This window comes from Giraffa tippelskirchi, chromosome 4, assembly GCF_054371585.1.
Source record: "Giraffa tippelskirchi isolate mGirTip1 chromosome 4, T2T-mGirTip1v1.2.pri, whole genome shotgun sequence".
Classification (NCBI taxonomy): Eukaryota; Metazoa; Chordata; class Mammalia; order Artiodactyla; family Giraffidae; genus Giraffa; species Giraffa tippelskirchi.
Window position 1 is genome coordinate 89621859 of NC_137278.1, and position 17709 is coordinate 89639567.

Below are 17709 nucleotides of genomic sequence, written 5' to 3' on the forward strand. Positions count from 1 at the left end.
AGGGGATGACAGAGGATGAGATGGCTGGATGGCATCACTGACTTGATGGACATAAGTTTGAGCAAATTCCGGGAGATGGTGAAGGACAGGGAAGCCTGGCATGTTGCAGTCCGTGGGGTTGCAAAGAGTTGGACAAGACTGAGCAACTGAACAACAAAGTGTCTGATAAAAGCAAACATGACTCCTCTCCAAGGAAGGATATCATCATCCTACATTTTAAACTGTTCCTACAAATAATTTAAAAACTCAATGCCCTGCACACAATCAAAAGTGAACAAGCACATAAGGAGATGAGACTACATGAATAAAAAATAACAGAGAGCAAAAAGACAGATGAAGAAAATATATCCGAGTTCTAAAAGTTATAATCATTAGACTACAGACTTTAAAGATGCAAAAGCAGGACATCACTATGGATCTAACAGGCATTCAAAAGATTAGGCAATATTGTGAACAACTTTGTGCCCAGATATTCAACAACTTAGACAAAATGGAAAAATTCAAAAACTACTAAAACTCACCCAAGAAGAAATAGATGGCCTGAATAGTCCTATATCTATTAATATTAAAGAAATGGAGTTTGTAGAAAAAAATCTTCCAACAAATAAAACTGAAAGCAAAATTTACTATTAAATTCAATCAAACATCTATATTGTATATATGTGTCTATATCTATATAGATATCACACAATGCTTCCAGAAAATAGAAGAGAGTAGAATATATCCAAACTCATTTTGAGAGGCCAGTATTATCCTGACACCAAAACCAAACAAAAACTATTCTAGAAAACTACAGCTATACATCCCTTGTGAAAACAGACATATAAACATGTAACACTAACAGCAAATTCAATCAAACAATAGAAGCGTGTGTGTGTGTGATGCTAATACTTCATAACCAAATGGGGTTTCTCTTAGGAATGCAATTTGTGGGCAAGATCTGTTTTTACTCACAACTGGTCTGACATCAAATGTATGAGTTTTTTTCCACACACCAACTAGTTCTCCAGTTCTCTGGAGTTGGAGTGGGTGTCCTGTGACTCATTTCAATTTTGACACTAACTACCTGAAATTAGTATCAGACTTCACAGGTTTAAGGTCTCAGTCTCACACAACTGCCATCACCTCAGATGCCAGCCACAAATACGGGGTGCCCAGCAAACCCACACTTCTGTCCAATTTGGCCACAAATCAGGAGTTCCCATGATCCCATCTTCAGGTTCCAAAATTTGCTAGATTGGCTCACAGAATTCAGGAAAGTGTTGCCAATAGTCCCCGCTGTAACTGCATTTCACTTTCCATGGTTTCATTTATTGTTGTTGTTCAGTCACACAGTTGTGTCCAACTCTTTGCAACCCCACCAACTGTACCATGCCCTGTCCTTCACCATCTCCTGGAGTTTGCTCAAACTAATATCTACTGAGTCAGTGATGTCATCCAATCATCTTGACCTCTGTTGTCCCCTTCTACTTCTGCATTCTATCTTTCCCTGTATCAGGGTCTTTTCCAAAAAAGTCAGCTCTGCCCATCAGGTGATCAAAGTATTGGATTTTCTGCTTCATATCAGTCCTTCCTGTGAATATTCAGGGTTGATTTCCTTTACGGTTGACTGGTTTGATCTCCTTGCAGTCCAAGGGACTCTCAACAGTCTTCTTCAGCACCACACTTCGAAAGCATCAGTTCTTTGGCACTCAGCCTTCTTTATGGTCAAACTCTCACATCCATACATGACTACTGGAAAAACCAAGCTTTGACTACATGGACCTTTGTCAACAAAGTCATGTCTCTGCTTTTGAATACGCTGCCTAGGTTTGTCATAGCTTTTCTTCCAAGGAATAAGCATCCTTTAATTTCATGACTACAGTCCCCATCTGCAGTGATTTTGGAGCCCACAAAAATAAAGTCTGTCACTGTTTCCATTGTTTCCCCATCTATTTGCCATGAAAGAATAGGACTGGATGCTATGATCTTCGTTTATTGAATGTTGAGTTTTAAGCCAGCTTTTTCATTCTCCTCTTTCATCTTCATCAAGAGGTTCTTTAGTTCCTCTTCGCTTTCTGCCATAAGAGTAGTATCATCTACATACCTGAGGTTATTGATATTTCTTCCAGCAATCTTGATTCCAGATTGTCCTTCATCCAACCTGGCATTTCGCATGATGTACTCTGCATATAAGTTAAATACGCAGGGTGACAATATACAGCTTTGACGTGCTCCTTTCCCAATTTGGAACCGTCCATTTTTCCATGTCCAGTTCTAACTGTTCCTTCTTTTTTTTCTTTTTCTTTTTTTTTTAACTGAAGGATAATTGCTTTACAGAATTTTGTTGTTTTCTGTCAAACCTCAACATGGCTCTAACTGTTGCTTCTTGACTTGCATACAGATTTCTCAAGAGGCAGGTCAGGTGGTCTGGTATTCTGGTATTCCCATCTCTTTCAGAATTTTACACAGTTTGTTGTGATCCACACAGTCAAAAGCTTTAACATAGTCAATGAAGCAGAAGTATATGCTTTTCTTCAATTCTCTTGCTTTTTTATGATCCAATGGATTTTGGCAATTTGATTTCTGGTTCCTCTGCCTTTTCTAAACCCAGCTTGTACATCTGGAAGTTCACGGTTCACGTACTGTTGAAGCCTAGCTTGGAGGATTTTGAGAATGACCTTGCTAACACATGAAATGAGTACAATTGTGCGGTAGTTTGAACATTCTTTGGCACTGCACTTCTTTTGGGATTGGAATGAAAACTGATCTTTTCCAGTTCTGTAGCCTAATGAATTTTCCAAATTTGCTGGCCTAATGAATGTAGAACTTTAACAGCATCATCTTTTAGAATTTGAAATAGTTCAGCTGGAATTCCATCACCTCCACTAGCTTTGTTCATATTGAAGCTTCCTAAGGCCCACTTGTCTTCGCACTCCAGGATGCTGGCTCTAGGTGAGTGATCACACCATCGTCATTATCACGGTCATTAAGATCTTTCTTTGTATAGTTCTTCTGTGTATTCTTACCACCTCTTCTTAGCATCTTCTGCTTCTGTTAGGTCCATACCATTTCTGTCCTTTATTGTGCCCATCTTTGCATGATACATTCCCTTGGCAACTGTAATTTTCTTGAAGAGACTGCCAATCTTTCCCATTCTATTGTTTTCCTTATTTCTTTGCACTGTTCACTTAGAAAGCCTTCCTAAGTGAACAATGGTTTCATTACCTGCACTGAAACAAGGTCTAAAAATACTAAGTGTAAAATTCCAGAAATAAACAATCTGTAAGTTTTAAACTGCATACCATTCTGAGTAGCATTATTAAATCTCTCACTATCCTGCTACCTTCTGCCCAGGACATGAATTATCCCTTTGTCCAGCATATCCTGCCCACTAGTCAGTCAGTACTCATCTCAGTTATCATATCAATTGTTTTAAGGAATCAAGACTGCTTGTGTTCAGTAACCTTTATTTTACTTAATAAGAACCCCAACCTACATATTGAAAGCAGTTTTGAGTTCTGTAGCTCAAGTTCAAAAGGGTGATTTCAATAGTATATAGTTAAAGAAAGAAAGAAGTCAGAGAGAACCTATTCACAATATTTTTTGGAAAATTACAGGTCTAGAAATAAACACTTCAACTCAAAGATAGTAAGTGGAGAAGACATGCATGGAGGAAAAAAAAAAGGAAAGACATAAAATCAAAGGATGGGCTAATAATAGAATTTTTAAAATAAAAATAATATTGTTAAAAGAAAAAATTTTCAAAAAATAATTTGATGTAGCATGAGGCAAACAGAAATTAAGAAAACATAAGTACTATGAAACAAGTGATCAAAGAAAAGAAACAACATGCTAAAAAAAGGAAAATGTCAAAAGAATGCCTTTTTTTTAAGAGTGATCAGAGTTAGTAGAAGAAACTGAATAAAATATTAAACCATTACATAATTGAAAGCATATTAGAAGCCAGAAGCAGTACAACAAGTTAGGCACAAGAAACAGAGAGCTGACATCAATTAAAGAAAAAATACATATATACATAATAAGATGAGACAAAGATATGAAACAATTAGTGAAATGATGATATATATGAAGAAGTAACAATGAAATGCTTTCAGACTAAGAGAAAAAACAAGTAGAATTCAAAAATGTTGAAGGATAAAAAATTTTTAAATTTCTATAGCAAAGAAAACTACCATATTCCTCCAAAATAATCAATATCAAGATACAGCTTAAGATTTCAAAAGCTTAAGTCTAAAGATCTCATTATCATCAAGTAAAAAGAAGCACACTGCATCATAAAAGAGAAAAAATAGAAAAGAAGTCAAGTAGATATTGGGCTTCTTCTCAATAACAAAAGATATCAAAATATAGAGGGGTTAAGAAAGAAAGTGAAGGAAGGACTTGTTCCAAAGATAATATAAAAAGTCAAAATGCAATAGACTTCCAATTGCAGCTCCAAAGAGCAAAGAGCTTGAAGTTGTCACTCCTGTTCTCAAAAGAAGAAAAAAGCTGAAAAAAAGAAAGCAAACCAACTCTTCTAAATCCATTAGAGAACTGAGGTCAAAAGGCAGACTGCCACCTAAAAATTAAAGAAGCAGACACAGAGAATCACAGCTTATCAGAAACAGAAGTGCCTAAAACCAACCCAGTAACTGGTAGGAAAACTTAAATGATACATTGAATTCCTAGAGGCTGGGTCTGAGATAGCCTGAAAATTGAAACTCCTGGGGACCCAGTGATGGAAGGATCCTTACACCTCCATGAATTTCACCTCCAGAAGCTTTACAAGGTTCTCATGGAGAACAACCAAGAAAATTCCCCTTATACTTACAATAGGGGAAATGGAAAAACAATCATTTTGAAATATGACCCTAGAGCCTTCTTCATCACAGAAGACAATTAGAATAGAAAAGTTAAGAAACTCTGAAGGTCACAGCTCTGAGATTTGTCCAATCTAAAACAAAACAAAAAATGGAGATATAACCTTAAGACTATAGACTACTTCCCTTCCCCAATACTTTACCACATCAACAGTGTTCCAGTGTAATTACAGTGAATTACAGCTGAGAGAGTTACAAGAAAAAGACTCTATTTTAAAAGAAGCAACTAGGGAAATCCAAAGATGAAAGGTCAAACAAAAGCAAAACAAAAAATTTGAGCCTCTGACAATGAGAGTTAAAGCAAACATTAAATACAGCCTAACTCCTATGATACATATAAACACTCACATTAAAATCCTGTTTTCCTTAGTTCCTAGTATATGATATATCATGTCTGCTAGAAAAAGAGTGAAATGCGGAAAAAATGAGTACGGATTCTTTTTGGGATAATGGAAATGTTCTGGAAGCAAATAGAGATGGTGATTGCACAACACTGTAAATGTACTAAATACCACTAAATGATTCACTTTAAAATGGTTAATTCTGTTATCTGAATTTAACATCAATTTTTTAAAATATTTTTTAATTTAAAATAATAGCTAAGTGTATTGGGTTTTCACAGTTTATGGGTAAGGGAAATATACAAGAGCAATGATGATATATGGGATAGAAGGAGGACCTGGAAAACTCTCTTTTAAGATATCTGCCCAACCTGTGAAGTTCTATTTGAAAGTGGATTTGATTCACTATAAATGTGTATTGCAAATGCTAGAGCAACCAGCCAAAAAAACTTAGGGAAAATACAATTATTTGCTGAAAGAAGAGAGAAAATGGAATTATAAAATACTCAAAACTACAGAAGGCAGAATTAGGCTTTTTAAGAAAGAGACAAAGAACAAATGCAATAAATTGAAGAATCATGAATATGGTAGATATTAAGCCATCTGTGTCAATAATTACTTTAAATGTGAATCTAAATATACCAACTAAAATACAAAGACCAAAAGACTGGATGAAAAAACAAGACCCAACTATATATTACCTACAAGAAATCCACTTTAAACATAAAGTCACAAATTGAAAAAGGAAAGAAATGGAGAAAGACAGACCACACTAACACTAATTCAAAGAAAAATGAAGTAACTATATATGTTCAGATAAAGCTGACTACAGAACAAGGGAAAGTATCAAGGATAAAGAAGTTATTACTTAATAACTTACTTCCTAGACTTAAAGAGGAACATCTATTAAAAACTTCTATAGTACATTATAGTTGATGTTGAGAAACTACATGCTTTCCTCCTAAGATCAAGAATCAAGCAAGCATGTTCCCTCTTATTCAACATTACATTGGAAGTCCTGCCTAATGCAATATGGCAAGAAAAGGAAATAAAGCGAATACAAATTAAGAATGAAGAAATAAAATTGTCTTTGTTTGAAGATGACATGTCTATGTAAAAATTTCCAAAAAATCAACAACCAACAACAAAGAACCTCCTAAAACTAATAAGTGATTACAAAAAAGTTGCATGATAGAGGTGAATATACAAAAGTTAACTGCTTCATTAAATTGCTGACATGAACAATTGGGATTAGAAATTTAAAACACAACGCTACCTACATTAGCATTCCAAAGAAATACTAAGGTATAAATTTCACTGTATAATACCTACAAGAGGAAATGACAAGACTATGATGTAAAATGATAGCTTCCCTGATAGCTCAGTTGGTAAAGAATCTGCCTGCAAAGAAGATATAAATAAATGGAGATATATTCCACGTTCACTGATAGGAATATTCAATGATGTTAAGATATCTTCCAACTTGTTCTACAGATTCAATATAATACCAATAAAAAATCTCAGCAAGTTATTTTGTGGATATCACAAAACTGGTTCTAAGATTTATGGAAAGGCAAAAGATACAAAGTAGTCATTATAACACTGAAGACAAAGAAAGGTGTAAGAGGATTCATAGTATCCAACTTTAAGACTTAGGATAAAGATACTGTAATAAATACAGGATGGTATGAGCAAAAGAACAGATAGATCAACAGGACAGAATGCAAATTCTAGAAACAGGCCCAGATAAATACAGTCAAATGATCTTTGACAATAAAACAAAGGCAATTAAATAGAAAAGTAAGAGTCATTTCAACAAATGGTGCTAGAACTACTGGGTATCTACATGCAAAAGAATTAATATAGACATAAACTTGAGTACCATTCACCAAAAAAAAAAAAAAATGTGTCATAGATCTAAATATAAAATGCAAAAATGTAAAACTATTACACAATGCAGAAAAATCCAGGTGACCTTGGGCTTGGTGATAACTTTTTAGATAACAATACCAAAAGCATGATCCATGACAGCAAAATTAGCAAGCTGGAATTCATTAAAATTAAAAACTTCTTCTCTGTGAAAGGCCCTGTTAAGAGTGTAAGAATACAACTCATAGATTAGGAGAAAACTTTTGCAGAACACATATCTAATAAAAGAATTGGTATACAAAATATATAAAGAACTCTTAAGACTCAATTTAAAAAAAAATTCAATTTAAAAATGAGGAAATGTTTTGAATAGACACCTCATCAAAGAAAATATACAGATAACAACTAAGCATATGAAAGGTTGCTCAACATCATCTCTTATTAGAACTGCTGATTAGAACTGCTAAATAAAACAAGATACCACTACAGACTTGTTGTGACAAAAAAAAGGGGGGGGGAAATAACTTAACTATACCAGATGCTGGTGAGGATGTGAAGCAATTGGATCTCTCATTTATTGCTAAAGAGAATATAAAATGACACACCCACTCTGGAAGACAGTTTAGTGGTTTATTACAAAGCTATATTGTCACCCTGCTTATTTAACTTATATGCAGAGTACATCATGAGAAACGCTGGGCTGGAAGAAACACAAGCTGGAATCAAGATTGCCGGGAGAAATATCAATAACCTCAGATATGCAGATGACACCACCCTTATGGCAGAAAGTGAAGAAGAACTAAAGAGCCTCTTGATGAAAGTGAAAGAGGAGAGTGAAAAAGTTGGCTTAAAGCTCAATGTTCAGAAAACTAAGATCATGGCATCTGGTCCCATCACTTCATGGGAAATAGGTGGGGAAACAGTGGAAACAGTGTCAGACTTTATTTTTGGGGGCTCCAAAATCACTGCTGATGGTGATTGCAGCCATGAAATTAAAAGACGCTTACTCCTTGGAAGGAAGGTTATGGCCAACCTAGATAGCATATTTAAAAGTAGAGACATTACTTTGCCAACAAAAGTCCGTCTAGTCAAGGCTATGGTTTTTCAAGTGGTCATGTATGGATGTGAGAGTTGGACGGTGAAGAAAGCTGAGCGCCGCAGAATTGATGCTTTTGAACTGTGGTGTTGGAGAAGACTCTTGAGAGTCCCTTGGACTGCAAGGAGATCCAATCAATCCATCCTAAAAGAGATCAATCCTGGGTGTTCATTGGAAGGACTGATGTTGAAGCTGAAACTCCAATACTTTGGCCACCTCATGCAGAGAGTTGACTCATTGGAAAAGACCCTAATGCTGGGTAGGATTGGGGGCAGGAGGAGAAGGGGACGACAGAGGATGAGACAGTTGGATGGCATCACCGACTCAATGGATGTGAGTTTGAGTAGACTCCGGGAGTTGGTGATGGACAGAGAGGCCTGGCGTGCTGCAATTCATGGGGTCGCAAAGAGTCGGACATGACTGAGCGGCTGAACTGAACTGAAATATACTTTTTCTATATGCATTTACCAAGTGCACTCCTAGGTATTTACCCAGAAGAGTTTAAAATTTACATAAATACAAAAGTTTATAGCAGCTATATTCATAACTGCCCAAACTTGGAAGCAACCAAGATGTCTTTCAATAAGTAAAATAATAAAGAAGCTGTGGCACATACATACAATGAAATATTAATTTGAAATCAAAAGAAATGAACTATCATACCATAAAAAGACCCAGAGGAAACTTAAAAGCATACTGCCAAGTGAAAAAAGTCAGTCTGAAAGGCTACATATCATATGATTCTAATTATATGACAGTCTACATGAAAAACAAGACCATGGAGGCAATAAAAAGATTAGTAGTTGCAGAGACTTGGGGTTCGAGGAAGGAATAAATAGTTGTGAAGCATAGGAAATTTTTAGCATGGTGAAACTATTTGGTTCAATATTACAATGATGGATACATGACATTATGCATGACTCAAACTTGCAGAACTGTACAAAACAAAGAATAAGCCCTAATTTAAAGTATAAACCTAGTTAATAATAATATACCATTGTGTGTGCTAAGTTGCTTCAGTCATGTCTGACTCTTAGCGACCCTATGGACTGTAGCCTGCCAGGCTCCTCTGTCCATGGGATTCTCCAGGGAAGAATACTGGAGTGAATATTGACACAAATGGTAGGATCTCCTTCTTTCTCATGACTGAATAATATTCCTTTTTTATTTATACACACATACATATACATACACATCATATCTTCTTTATCCATTCACCCACTGACAGACACTTACATTATTTTCATATCTTGGCTACTGTGAATAAAAGCTGCAATAAACATGGGAGTACAATCACCTTTTTGATATCTGTTTTCCTTTCCTTTGGATAAACACTGCTATTAGCAACAACATGGATGAACGTTGGGAACATTATTGCTAAGCAAGGTAAGTTAGAGAAAGACAAATACTGTATGATATTACTTATATATGGAATCTAAAAAAGCTAAATTCTTAAAACCAGAGAATAAAATGGTGGTTACCAGGGGCTGAGGGTAGAAGAATTGGGGAGATAGTGTTTAACAGTACAAATTTGCAATCAGTAGATGAGTCAGTCCTAGAGCACAGGGATTATGGTCAAAAATAATGCATTATAAACTTCAAAACTGCTTAGAGACTAGATCTTAAATGTTATCAGTACAAAAAAAAAGAAATTATAATTATGTGACATGATGGAAGTGTTAGCTAAAGCTATGGTGGTAATCATACTATAAAATTATAAAAAGATGAAGTCCACATACTATGCACCTTAAACGTACACAATTATGTCTCAAAAAATCAATACTGATTCATCAATTGTTAACAAATACCCCACAAATGGAAGATATTAATAATAGGAGAAACTGTACTAGGGAGAGAATCAGCATATGAGAACATTTTATTTGCTCATATATCAGGGGGATATATGGGCTTCCCTGGTAGCTCAGCTGGTAAAGAATCCACCTGCAATGAGGGAGACCTGGGTTCAATCCCTGGGTTGAGCAGCTACCCACTCCAGTATTCTGGCCTGGAGAATTCCATGGACAGAGGGGCTTGCCAGGCTACAGTCCATGGGATCACAAAGAGTCGGACACGACTGAGAGACTTTCACTTTCAGGGGGATATATTCATATAATCCATGGGGAAAATATCACATTTTAGGAACCCTTCTTGAAAACTCTACTTGAAGTTAGAAATGCAATTAGTCTTGATTTAAAATAAAGTACTTGTGACTGAGAGTTGGCAATGAAAGGATTAGTAGAAACCCCAATTCTTTTTTTTTTTTAATAAATTTATTTATATTAGTTGGGGGCTAATTACTTTACAATATTGTAGTAGTTTTTGCCATACATTGACATGAATCAGCCATGGGTTTACATGTGTTCCCCATCCTGAACCCCCCTCCCACCTCCCTCCCCATCCCATCCCTCTGGGTCATCCCATTGCCCCAGCCCTGAGCATTTGTCTCATGCATTGAACCTGGAATGGTGTTCAGTTTCACATATGATAATATACATGTTTCAATGCTATTCTCCCAGAACATCCCACCCTCACCTTCTCCCTCAGAGTCCATAAGACTGTTCTATGCATCTGTGTCTCTTATTCTGTCTCGCATATAGGGTAATCGTTACTATCTTTCAAATTCCATATATATGCATTAGTATACTGTATTGGTGTCTTTCTTTCTGGCTTTCTTCACTCTGTATAATGGGCTCCAGTTTCAACCATCTCAATAGAACTGATTCAAATGTATTTTTTTTAATGGCTGAGTAATATTCCATCGTGTATATGTACCACAGCTTCCTTATCCATTCATCTGCTGATGGACATCTAGGTTGCTTCCATGTCCTGGCTATTGTAAACAGTGCTGCGATGAACATTGGGGTACATGTGTCTCTTTCAATTCTGGTTTCCTCGGTGTGTATGCCCAGCTGTGGGATTGCTGGGTCATATGGCAGTTCTATTCCCAGTTTTTTAAGGAATCTCCACACTGTTCTCCATAGTGGCTGCACTAGTTCTCATTCCCACCAACAGTGTAAGAGGGTTCCCTTTTCTCCACACCCTCTCCAGCATTTATTGCTTATAGACTTTTGGATAGCAGCCATTCTGACTGGAAACACCAATTCTTTTAAAATTGAATTGGCTCTAAATAATTTACCTCACATTCATAAGACTACATGAAACTGTTATAAAAAGCAGAAGCTTTAAATTACATAAAGATTATATGTTGTAAAACTTCATATCACATAAAATAACAATTAATTATAATTATAACCAGAACTCATGAACTCCAAAACAAAAAAGATAAGAATAAATGAGATGAAAAGAAAAAGGACACAGTATAACCACATTAATTCTTTTATCCTCCATTGGGAGAATCATTAAGTATTCAACATTTAGAGTGTTGTGAAAAATGAAAAGCCAAGTTGAGGACACAGTGTGAATGCCAGGATAAACTCCTGCAGTGCTAAGTACATATCTCTATTAAAGCATCTACCACTTATTATTATAAATAGATCTACTCCTCTTCACCAAACCAAAATATATATAAAGTTTCAGAAGACAGAGGCCAAAACTCATTTATCTTTGTGCTGAGCACATAGTAGGTAGTCCTCTGTAAATACTAAATTGAATTAAAAAACATTAAAAATATCACTGTTAAAGCATTACTACTGGGCATATACCATGAGAAAACCATAACTGAAAAAGACAAATGTACCCCAATGTTCACAGCAGCACCATTTACAATAGCAAAGACATGGAAGCAATCTAGATGTCCATTGACAGACGAATGAATAAAGAAGATGTAATACGTATATACAATGGAATATTGCTCAGCCATAAAAAGGAACACATTTGAGTCAGTTCTAGTGAGGTGGATGAACCTAGAGCCTCTTATACAGAGTGAAGTAAGTTAGAGAAAAAGAAATATAGTATATAAACACATATACATGGAATCTAGAAAAATGGTATTGATGAATCTATTTGCAAGGAACTGGAGACACAGATATAGAGAATGGACTTGTTTACAAAGCAGGGGAGGGAGAGAGTGGGACAAATGGAGGAAGTAGCATCAACATATATACACTATAAAGTGTAAGATGGATACCTGGTGAGAAAGTGTAGCACAAGAAGCCCAGTTTGGTGCTCTGTGACGACCTGGAGGGATGGGATGAGGGGAGGGGAGGAAAGCTAGGGAGGGAGGTAGTGTATGTATAATTATGGCTTATCTGCACTGCTGTATGACAGAAATCAACACAACACTGTAAAAAAACTTTTTTAGTTTAAATAAAAAACTATATACATGTTAAAAAAAAATTATAAAGCTAAAGTTTCATTCAAGAGGGAAGCATAGCTAGAATAATTTTTTTCTCTATTATTATAAACTACAAAACCAAGATGGTGGCAAAAGGGCCAACTACGGGACTGAAGATGTAAGAAAAAGACTGATATACTATAGAAACAATATTTTAGAAAAATTAGGAAGAACCAAGATCAAAAAGCTTGTAGCTATTAGCCTTATAGAAGTTATGCACTTCTTTCTGTGAAATAGCAAAGGGAGGTGATGACCCAGAGGGAATTTGAAACAGAAAAAAAGAAATTTGACAGTTATTCTAAATGGCCTAGATGTCTTTTATACCTCTACCTAATCATGTCCACTTTCTACGTAAAGGATCATCTGCTGAAATATAGAATAGAGGTAAAGTTGTGGGACTGAGTAACATGAAAAAAAGTTTACAATAATCACCACAGAAAAACTGATCAGGACTTGTGAGATAAATAAGTATTTATAAGTAGCCATAAATGCTTTTTCTTATGAAATTTACTACTAAATCTCTTGCTTCTTCAATAAAACCATCGTACTTCACGTGAGGCAAAGAGAACAACAATGAACACAGTGGTTAAAAGTAATTAGAACATTCTCTCACAATGGAATAGACAAACCATGTTAAAACTCCATATTCTCATGCCTATCAAATAATTAAAATCTTACCAAATATCTGGTTGTTACTTGAGAACCCATTTGCTATAAAAGACTGGTTTATATAGTACAGCAATCTGATAGGAACTTTAATTCCCACTAACTCTTAGTAAATCCATACCCAATGTGCTTTTTTAATGCCCAGTATATTTTTTTAATGCCCAGTGTGTTTTTATTATAAATACTACATATAAATTCCTGCTGTATATACCATCTTTTTATCACACAGATAACTGGCTTCTGCTAACAAATCTGAGACATACAAACAGAGATGAACCCTATAGTCAAAAGGAATAGTCTACAGAAACTAAACAGCAGCCTTAGAATTCAGCATTCTTCCTTGTCATTCAACATCTTTGAATATGGATTAACTTAATCAGAGACATCAACGTATAAAAATGACAGTTTCTAAGACATGGTGACACAAGAATTTTGTGAAACAAATGACCTACTGAGGTCTTTAAACTGAGTCTTTGAGCAAAAAGAGGGGGAAAGAGAAGAGGAAAGCAAGGAGGAGAAAAAGAGATGGAAGGAAGAAAGACAGGAAGGAAGGGAGGAAGAAAGGGAGAAAGCAAGAATGCAAATAATAATAAACAGCCTGAGTTAACTTGTGTATGGACAGATGGTTTTTTTTTTTAAGCCCTTTCTTTTCCACCAGGGAATATCAATAACCTTTAAAGCAGTCTCACATTTATTTAAATGTGTGTTCTGACAGTCATGTCAGAGACTGGGTAAAAGCTTTTTCATGGAAATCATTAAAAGGAAAAGATCCAGACAAGAGGCCTGTTCTTTTCTGGCAGTGAGGGTGGAACAGAGCTGTGTCAGTTTTAAAAGATGGAAGTATCTTAAACACCAGTGAAATACATGAAGCACCTTCCTTCTCCCCCTCCCCTGCCCCCACACTCCCACTACAACTGAAAATTTTTACCTGCTGCTGGCTAGAATAATACTCTGTTATTAGGGAACCTTGGGGGTAGGGTTAGGAGTGAGGAGAAAAAGAAGAAAAAGCCTACAATTGTACATCAGCCTGTGATTCAAAGCAGAAGGGAACAGAGCAATCCCAGTAGTATTCCAACACAGCTGACCCTCCTGGGTCCTGCGTTCCCCATGTGGTAACTCACAAAGTCTCACAACTCAACTTTAAACTGCTGAATCATTTCAGCAAGTGATGTGTACCTATCTGCTGGTGAGAAATAACAGTCATTCCCTGCTTCAACCATCATTTCCTTGCTTCCCACTGATAAGTGATCTGTTGCCCATTGACAAGCACTGAAGCAATGCTGACTAACTCTCCCTAGGAAAACCTGAGGTTGAGCCAGCTAGCCACAAAGGTCACTTTATAACTTGGCTCAAACATAAGGCCCTTTGCAAAAGATGTTTTTTGTTCCTGAAAGACCACAGAGATACTGGTATTTCCCTTACTCAAGTTAACAACTTTTCAAGGACTTCCCCCACTCACATTTTTCCCTTCACGGTCCTGGACATTTTTTCCCCCTTAATATCAAGAGTGGTTTCCTGATATGTTAAAAAAAAAAAAAAGGTTTTTTTTCATTTCTATGTTCCATCAGGACAGTTTCTGAATTACTAATTGTGCCAGAAAAAAATCTTAGATTTATTAGTACCTGGTCACTTGGAGCTGATGTAAGTTTCTGTCGCACTAATCGTCTAGATTCCCCAAATGATTTACTGACTCTAACCACCTTAGGAGGAAGTATAATACAAAACCTAAAGTCAGTGTTATTGAAATAGATCTCAAAGATGTCTGGAGATTTCCCCATGAGAGTTAGTATTATTCATAGTCTTAAATTCACTACAAAAAAGACCTGTGAATAAACTCAGGTTTCATATCCTTCAAAGATACTTTAATATTTTCACTTTACCATTAAAATGAGGAAAATTGCAACATTTTTTTGCCTTAAAAATAATTATAAAAAGGAATTCTATAATAATAATAATGCTTATGTATACTCTTTATGCACAAAGCATTATAACACTAAACACATAAACTGGATAATTTTATTTAAACTACAAACAACCCTATAAAGTCTTAACAGATACTTTTGTTATTTACACTTTAGAGAAGAGGAATCTAAAGTTTAGAAGGCTATTTAAGTGACCATAGGTTACAAATTCCAGAGAGTGGCACAATTAAGATTTGAAGGCAAACTAACAATAATGGCTGTACACATAATCATTACAACTATATTCTCATTTGGATAATAATAGAACATCTGTTGCTGATAATATCAGTTCAGTTCAGTTCAGTCGCTCAGTCGTGTCCGACTCCTTGTGACCCCATGAATTGTAGCACGCCAGGCCTCCCTGTCCATCACCAACTCCTGGAGTTTACCCAAACCCATGTCCATCGGGTCGGTGATGCCATCCAGCCATCTCATCCTCTGTCGTCCCCTTCTCCTCCTGCCCCCAATCCTTCCCAGCATTAGGGTCTTTTCCAATGAGACAACTCTTCACATGAGGTGGCCAAAGTATTGGAGTTTCAGCTTCAACATCAGTCCTTCCAATGAACACCCAGACGGATCTCCTTTAGGATGGATTGATTGGATCTCCTTGCAGTCCAAGGGACTCTCGAGAGTCTTCTCCAACACCACAGTTCAAAAGCATCAATTCTGCGGCGCTCAGCTTTCTTCACTGTCCAACTCTCACATCCATACATGACCACTGGAAAAACCATAGCCTTGACTAGACGGACTTTAGTGGGCAAAGTAATGTCTCTGCTTTTAAATATGCTATCTAGGTTGGCAATAACCTTCCTTCCAAGGAGTAAGCGTCTTTTAATTTCATGGCTGCAATCACCATCAGCAGTGATTTTGGAGCCCCCAAAAATAAAGTCTGACACTGTTTCCACTGTTTCCCCATCTATTTCCCATGAAGTGATGGGACCAGATGCCATGATCTTAGTTTTCTGAATGTTGAGCTTTAAGCCAACTTTTTCACTCTCCTCTTTCACTTTCATCAAGAGGCTCTTTAGTTCTTCTTCACTTTCTGCCATAAGGGTGGTGTCATCTGCAAATCTGAGGTTATTGATATTTCTCCCGGCAATCTTGATTCCAGCTTGTGTTTCTTCCAGCCCAGCGTTTCTCATGATGTACTTTGCATATAAGTTAAATAACCAGGGTGACAATATACAGCCTTGATGTACTCCTTTTCCTGTTTGGAACCAGTCTGTTGTTCCATGTCCAGTTCTAACTGTTGCTTCCTGACCTGCATAAAGGTTTCTCAAGAGACAGGTCAGATGGTCTGAGGCTATCTTATATTAAAACTATTTTAATCCCAAGTCCTGGCCACCTGATGTGAACAGCCGACTCTTTGGAAAAGACTCTAATGATGGGAAAGACTAAAGGAAACAGAAGAGGACATCAGAGGATGAGATGGTTAGATGGCATCACCAACTCAATGGACATAAGTTTGGGCAGACTCCAGGAGATAATGAGGGACAGGGAAGCCTGGTGTGCTGCAGTCCATGGGGTCACAAAGAGTCGGACGTGAGTTAGTGACTGAACAGCAATTTCAAGTCTGGCATGTATTATACCAAAGGATGAGAGAAATTATTTTTAAAATTCTAGGCAAAAAGTCTTTCTATACTGTAAAAATAAGCTTTTACACAAATTACTTTTTTAGAATCACTCATTCATTTACTCAGTTTCCCAATTACTGACACTATAAAAAAAAAAGTGGTAGCACTAGGTATTTGATTATTCAGTGGTGTGTACAAGAACACAAGCATCTCTTAATGTCCTTAAGAATCTCATAAAATCTGAAAGCAAAACACTATCTTATAAAGGTTATGCTCAAGAATCTCCAACTTACAGAGAGGAACACTAAAACCCCAAGATAAGAAGGTATGTCACTTAGTTTACATTGTGAGAAGAAAGCAAGGTGGGCTTCACAACTTCCAGTCCCATCTAGTAGTCTCTTCCCATTCTTATTTTGATTAGATAGTTGGGCCCTTAGGCCAGAGGAAAAGCATTTTGTAAGTTTTTACTAGTTCTCACTAAATTATATTAACTTGTCTCAGAGATAAGAAGAACTAAACTCTTTGCAATTTAAGTTCACAAAATGTCTGCAATAAGGGGAAGAAAAAAACCTTTATTCACCTTGTTGTTGTTCTAAAATAGGAAGGCTCATTCAGGTAGCATTTTAGGAAAGGTTAGACTAGCACACATACATTAAAAGCCTGATTCATTAACTAATCCATTCTAGGCAAACATCTTAAGAAGCTTTATTTATATGTTCTAAAATCCCTTTAAACACCTTTCATTTAGCCCTCAGAAAAAAAATGAAACACAGTTAATGAAAAATATTATTTTAATGAAAAATTCATAATAATTAAATTAAATTTCATAAACATTTTTTACCTCAATCCAATATCACTGAAGATAATGTTATATTTATGTCATATCAAATAAAGTGAATAATAACTCAGAATCTAGTCACCTTGTACAATGACTTCAGATGAAAACTGAAAACACAAAGCTATATTTACTATTCATGTAATGCCCTCTACAGCTTATCAGTGGAATGAATCAGAAAACGAGAATTAAATATTTTTCAGACTCAGAG

General features: G+C 36.1%; 1 protein-coding gene across 10 annotated transcripts in view; it reads right to left on the reverse strand.

Moving 5' to 3' along the window:
- Positions 1–17709, reverse strand: part of EXOC6B (exocyst complex component 6B) — a 760794-nt gene that overhangs the window by 418637 nt on the left and 324448 nt on the right. For 2 of the 10 annotated variants that reach the window (XM_081482984.1, XM_081482982.1), the window contains exon 10: positions 15033–15042. The exons of the other annotated variants lie outside the window; for them this stretch is intronic. In XM_081482984.1, coding sequence (XP_081339110.1) covers positions 15033–15042 — 10 coding nt within the window. The remainder of the gene's footprint in view (positions 1–15032; positions 15043–17709) is intronic. 10 annotated transcript variants of the gene reach the window in all.